Source organism: Ascaphus truei, chromosome 21 (assembly GCF_040206685.1).
Source record: "Ascaphus truei isolate aAscTru1 chromosome 21, aAscTru1.hap1, whole genome shotgun sequence".
In the NCBI taxonomy this organism is placed as follows: domain Eukaryota; kingdom Metazoa; phylum Chordata; class Amphibia; order Anura; family Ascaphidae; genus Ascaphus; species Ascaphus truei.
This window is the reverse complement of record NC_134503.1, coordinates 25504710-25511772: the sequence shown is the minus strand read 5'-3', so window position 1 is coordinate 25511772 and position 7063 is coordinate 25504710. Positions and strand designations below refer to the sequence as shown.

The 7063-nt window shown below is 46.8% G+C and overlaps 1 protein-coding gene across 1 annotated transcript in view; it reads left to right on the top strand.

The window, feature by feature from the left end:
- The window catches only part of SCAI (suppressor of cancer cell invasion), a 98865-nt gene that overhangs the window by 56223 nt on the left and 35579 nt on the right, over window positions 1-7063 (top strand). The window contains 5 exon segments of the mRNA XM_075579394.1: window positions 277-468; window positions 3263-3317; window positions 3320-3363; window positions 3491-3569; window positions 6060-6159. Of these exon segments, the coding sequence (XP_075435509.1) occupies window positions 277-468; window positions 3263-3317; window positions 3320-3363; window positions 3491-3569; window positions 6060-6159 (470 nt within the window).

The following is a 7063-nucleotide window of genomic DNA, read 5'->3' as shown; positions in this document are numbered from 1 at the left end:
CAAAGTTACCCAACACTGCTCTATTCAAGTGGAAATGAAGGGCTTGGTATATGAATATTTCTGTGCGTTTTATTATTACTTCCATTCAATGTGAAAGTCTCCGGCCTTCCGTTCCCTCGCTGGTCTTTGTGCAGGGAGGGTGTACGCGGGATTATCCTATAGGCCCCCCCGCCCTCAATCAGTCTCTGCTTCAGCATAGTGGCTCTGATTGAGCAACTGTATTGAAGCTGGGATATCCTGAAAACCCGACTTTTTGGGGGTACTTGATGGCTGGAGTTGAGCACCCCTGGGTTAACCTGTCCCCTGCCAGAGCGATGTGCACACATTGTGCAGTAACCCCCTAATGCTGCGTATCTTCCTTCCCAGGTCAAATTTAGCGAGCTGACCATAGATATGTTCCGGATGCTGCAGGCTCTGGAAAGGGAGCCCATGAATTTAACGTCACAGATGAATAAACCCGGATTACAGGCGAGTATATTAAGAATATATATTTATTTTTTATATATGTCACCTTGTAGCTGTTTCTGTTTTTATTGAGAAGGCAACACGCGTATAAAATCCAGTGTACATACACAGTTGTGTGAAAAAGAAAGTACACCCTATTTGAATTCTATGTTTTATATATCAGGACATAATAACAACCATCTGTTCATTAGCAGGTCTTAAAATTGGGTAAATACAACCTCAGATGAACAGCAACACATGACATATTACACCGTGTCATGATTTATTAACAAAAATAAGCTAAAATGGAGAAGCCATGTGAAAAACTAAGTACACCTTATGATTCAATAGCTTGTAGAACCACCTTTAGCAGCAATAACTTGAAGTAATCGTTTTCTGTATGACTTTCAGTCTCTCACATCGTTGTGGGAGAATTTTGGCCCACTCTTCTTTACAATGTTGCTTCAGTTCATTGAGGTTTGTGGACATTTGTTTATGCACAGCTCTCTTAAGGTCCTGCACAGCACTTCAATTGGGTGAGGTCTGGACTTTGACTGGGCCATTGCAACACCTTGATTCTTTTACTTTTTCAGCCATTCTGTTGTAGATTTGTAAGTGTGCTTGGGATCATTGTCGTGTTGCATGACCCAATTTCGGCCACGCTTTAGCTGTCGGACAGATGGCCTTACATTTGACGCTAGAATACTTGGTATACAGAGGAGTTCATGGTCGACTCATGACTGCAAGGTTCCCAGGTCTTGTGGCTGCAAAACAAGCCCAAATCATCACCCCTCCACCACCGTGCTTGACAGTTGGTATGAGGTGTTTGTGCTGATATGCTGTGTTTGGTTTTTGCCAAACGTGGCGCTGTGCATTATGCCAAACATCTCCACTTTGGTCTCGTCTGTCCAAAGGACATTGTTCCAGAAGTCTTGTGGTTTGTTCAGATGCAACTTTGCAACCTAAGCCGTGCTGCCATGTTCTTTTCAGAGAGAAGATGCTTTCTCCTGGCAACCCTTCCAAACAAACCATACTTGTTCAGTCTTTTTCTAATTGTACTGTCATGAACTTTAACATTTAACATGCTAACTGAGGCCCGTAGAGTCTGAGATGTAACTCTTGGATTTTTTTTGCAATTTCTCTGAGCATTGCACGGTCTGACCTTGGGATGAATTTGCTGGGATGTCCACTCCTGGGAAGATTGGCAAATGTCTTGAATGTTTTCCACTTTTGAATAATCTTTCTCACTGTAGAATGATGGACTTTAAATTGTTTGGAAATGCCTTTAACCCTTCCCAGATTGATGGGCAGCAACAATTGCTTCTCTAAGATCATTGCTGATGTCTTTCCTCCTTGGCATTGTGTTAACTCACACCTGAATGCTCCAGAAAGCAAACTGCTGAAACTTTGGCTTTTATAGAGGTGGTCACACTTGCTGATGATCAATTAATCAAGGGCATTTGATTAGCAGTACCTGTCTGTTACTTAGCATCTTAATTTCTATGGAAGCAGTAAGGGTGTACTTAGTTTTTCACACATGCTTCTCCATTTTGGCTTTATTTTGTTAAATCATGACACAGTGTAATATGTCATGTATTGTTGTTCATCTGAGGTTGTATTTACCTCATTTTAAGACCTGCTAAGGAACAGATGATTGTTATTATGTCCTGATATGTAAAACAACGGAATTCAAAGAGGGTGTACTTTCGTTTCACACCACTGTACCTCTTACAAGTGCAGCATAGCATGTATAAACACAAGATGTATATAGGCCCTACACAATCACAGGGGCCCTTACTGGGTATTTTATAGCCGCTGCAAACCACGTAAATGCTTTTGTATATTTGTAATTAAAGAAAGGATACATTGTAACTTTAGTAGTATTTCATTGGTCAAAATAGAAGGATTCTAAAATTTTGACACCTATAGCTGTGACGGTGTGCGCATTGCTGTACATAGAATTGTGTAGGCACCAGGGGGTCTGTTACCCAGAGAGCTTACAATCCAATTTTGGCGATTTGAGATGCAGTGAGAAAGTGACTTCCCCGAGGAGGAGACAGATTCATCCACTTTAAAGGACCTTCCCCTCTGTCTAACCGCCTCCTCTCCCTGTGTGGCACTGCCCCCTCTCCCCGTGTGGCACTGCCCCCTCTCCCCGTGTGGCACTGCCCCCCCTCCCCGTGTGGCACTGCCCCCTCTCCCCGTGTGGCACTGCCCCCTCTCCCCGTGTGGCACTGCCCCCTCTCCCCGTGTGGCACTGCCCCCTCTCCCCGTGTGGCACTGCCCACTCTCCGCGTGTGGCACTGCCCCCTCTCCACCATGTGGCACTGCCCCCCCTCCCCGTGTGGCACTGCCCCCCTCCCCGTGTGGCACTGCCCCCTCTCCCCGTGTGCACTGCCCCCTCTCCCCGTGTGGCACTGCCCCCTCTCCCGTGTGGCACTTCCCCCTCTCCCGTGTGGCACTGCCCCCTCTCCCCGTGTGGCACTGCCCCCTCTTCCCGTGTGGCACTGCCCCCTCTCCCCGTGTGAACCGCCCCTGTGATGCATGGGTGGGTGTTGAATGCTTGGGGTGGGCATTTTCGCCTCTCCTCTCCCCGTGACTGGCACAGATTGTCCCGTACACGTGGGGATTTTGTTAGAGGTAACGGGAGATATTAGGCGTTTCTTTCACAAAGGCGGACATAATGAAGAATTCTGGCATGCCGGTGTTGGCGAAGACACTTGTCACCGGCATGGAAGGCGGCAGTGCGGCATGCGATTTAGGAACAGAATAAACGAACAGACGTATGACTGCGTGGAAATGTTTCTCTACTTTACAGGACCCCGCCGAGAAACCGGCAAAGCGGGAAAACCCTCATAAATACCTTCTGTACAAGCGACCTTCAGCCAGCTGTATACCTTCCTCGCTGCGTCCTTCAAGGTCGGTGTCTGTATAATCCACAGGAATTTATGGGGATTAGGTTTTTTACATTACTCTGTAGTAGTAGTTACAGGTGTGGCTATCCCAGCCTCTCTCTGCAGCGACACCCGTGTCATTTCTGTTGCAGGAGCTGCCCGCGAACAGTGCCCTCCTGATCTACTTGTCCGCTACGGGCGTCTTCCCGACAGGTCGCTCTGACTACGAAGGTACGATAAAGGAATGTGCCCTGTCATACACGGGCTTCAATTCTCTTTATTCCACGCTGTGTATTAAGCACTTCACTGCTGGAGCCGCCTGCAACACTCTGCCCTGCATGTACTACTCCTTCGGTCAGGCATGCATAGTGCTCTGCTATGTGATGCTGGCCCTTCAGCAGTGCAGGGGCTTAGCAGGCATTCATATCTTCACGTGGCAGCCATTTTCATTTATCCCATCACATCCTCGAGTGGAAAGCCATCAACTCCCAGAAAACAAAACAAGGCCACCTGGCAGATCCTGTGTGTGCTCTGACCCCGTCTGTCTCACGGGCCTCCCACTCTGCACCATGGGAAAGCAGGCATGGGGTGTGGGGATTTATCTCCGCAATACCTCCCAGGCCTGACACCAGCTACAGGTTATCTGCACAGACCATCCGTATACTTCTGTAGCCGTGAGGGACATCCGTTGATAACCCAGTTGATGGTAGCATGGGATGGTGGGAGTTGTAGTTCAACTTCTAACATAACACTGTACTGGTGATATAAAAGGACCACAAGTCTGAGTCCCCCTCCAAGCCCCCGATACGCTCACACACCAGGCCTTCAAAGCACTATTCCAAATGCAGATAACGTGTGTATGTGTGTGTCCAACAATTGTGGCTTTGTCCTGCTGAAGGCCCCCTCAGAATGCACATATATCAAGGGCACGTATATAGTGTGCACAATATACAGTGCAAGCAGCCTATATCCCTGATGGGGTGAGCGTGTTGGTGGCCGGTGATTTGAGTCGCAGGATTGTGGTTGTGCGAGGGGTCCTACCATTCAGACCATACATCATGTACGCAACCGTGAGACGTGGGGTTACCACACCACTGTGGGGGGGGCCTGACATACCACCCTGATTATCTCATCATGCTCAGGGCAGATTAAAAGCGCACCCTCATAAGTCACTGGCTATGAAGATTTAATGTGCATTCCTTTATCTGAAGCATGCCTTCCATTGCCTAGGTGCTTGTGCATGGCTTCAGCACGGGGGGGGGGGGAGGGGGGGAGCGGACACAGGCAGATCAGGGGGTCTCGTAGCTTGCTGCAGTAGGTGGGATGGAAAATAAAGGAGTTTATTAAACTCCTGGTTGGGTAATGTGTCCGAGTCTCTAACAGGCTCAGCAGAAAGTAAAGCAATGAAGATATTTATCAGAACTACTTTACACGTGTGCCCCCGACTTATTTATACAGCGCTTCCAGCACACGGGCCAATCTGTGTAAAACGGCACTAATATGTGCTTGAAAGCAACTGGAAATTGTATTTTGCATGAGCTTGGGCTTTGCTGGTGAACGCACAGGGCTGTGGATAAAGTGTTTTAAATTAAACTCTTAATTACATTTTTAATGGGTTTAATAAACTGAGCATACTTAGATTTCTATAGCAGGCTTTATCCCACCTTCCCAGCTGTGCAAGATCTCTGCAACACGTTCCTGTGTGTGATCATTTGTTGCCGATGTTCCCAGCAGTCTGAGCTGCAAACTGTAACAATAGATAATGTTACCGTAGAGATATAAGGGTACATTGTAGCTGCTTAGTTACACTGCCTGAAAGATTGATTTTGAAACTGAAAGGCGGCCATTTAGTGAACCCTGGGAAGCAAGATTTTGCTGATCGATCACTGGAGAGCCAATCGATCGGCAGCTTAGGTAATTAGTTTCAATAAAGGTAATCAAAGGCGGCATGCATTAAAACAGAAATATATATTTGTATTTAAGCTGCTTGGATTGCCTTTGTAACGCCAGCCTCTGCCAGTCTCGCAGCATCTCATTTTCCAGCCCGTTGCGTTACATTGACATTGCGCTGGCGGCCATTGTTAAAGGTGCAATCTCCGCCTGGGCAGAGAACTAGTCCATTTAATTCTTTTATTCCGTATTCGGACTCCCACGATGGTGGTATTCATCGTACGCTTAAACATATAAAAACTTGGTGCGTTTCAAACTTTGTGATTGTAATAAGATTAATGTCTACATTTAATAACTCAATACATGTTCAACCCCGCTATAACGTCATCCGTTACAACGCGAATCTGCTTATAACGCGATGTAAGCGTGGCTCCCAATTGCCGTATTTATGAATACTTTACAACACGATTATTGGTGTCTTAAATACTTTATTGCACAATGCATACAACTGTACATTATTTCTAACGCGATCCGCTTATAGCGCGATGTGATTCTTTGGACCCCAAGCACAGCGTTATAAGGGGGTTGAGCTGTACATGTTCAAAAGTAAGCTTCTTGAGCTCTGGCAAATGTGTTTTACGCTTAGGAAGTAACGCTACAGAATATAGGTATATGGCAGATAACCCAGGAAATAAATCCCCAGGTTAACAGGTTGCACCTTTAAATAAAGGGTCACCTCTCGCGGGGGGAGGGGGGGACATGACTGCACGGCCGCTCGCTGGGGGGTAGAGCCGATTCCTATTGAAGCTGCTTGTAACTGCCTCCCTGCAGGTCCCTATGATTTCGGAGGGGTCCTGACCAACAGTAATCGGGACGTGGTGAATGGGGACACTGTACACAAGAGGAACCAGACTTCTAAGGAGATGCACTGGTGAGAGCAAAGCGTGTCGCACACACGCAGTAATAATGCATTTACTGGTGAGAGCAAAGCGTGTCGCACACACGCAGTAATAATGCATTTACTGGTGAGAGCAAAGCGTGTCGCACACACACGCAGTAATAATGCATTTACTGGTGAGAGCAAAGCGTGTCGCACACACGCGGTAATAATGCATTTACTGGTGAGAGCAAAGCGTGTCACACACGCGGTAATAATGCATTTACTGGTGAGAGCAAAGCGTGTCGCACACACGCAGTAATAATGCATTTACTGGTGAGAGCAAAGCGTGTCGCACACGCAGTAATAATGCATTTACTGGTGAGAGCAAAGCGTGTCACACACACGCAGTAATAATGCATTTACTGGTGAGAGCAAAGCGTGTCACATACACGCAGTAATAATGCATTTACTGGTGAGAGCAAAGCGTGTCGCATACACGCGGTAATAATGCATTTACTGGCGAGAGCAAAGCATGTCACACACACGCAGTAATAATGCATTTACTGGTGAGAGCAAAGCGTGTCACACACACGCAGTAATAATGTATTTACTGGTGAGAGCAAAGCGTGTCACACACGCAGTAATAATGCATTTACTGGTGAGAGCAAAGCGTGTCGCATACACAAAGTAATAATGCATTTACTGGTGAGAGCAAAGCGTGTCACACACACGCAGTAATAATGCATTTACTGGTGAGAGCAAAGCGTGTCACATACACGCAGTAATAATGCATTTACTGGTGAGAGCAAAGCGTGTCGCATACACGCGGTAATAATGCATTTACTGGTGAGAGCAAAGCATGTCACACACACGAAGTAATAATGCATTTACTGGTGAGAGCAAAGCGTGTCACATACATGCAGTAATAATGCATTTACTGGTGAGAGCAAAGCGT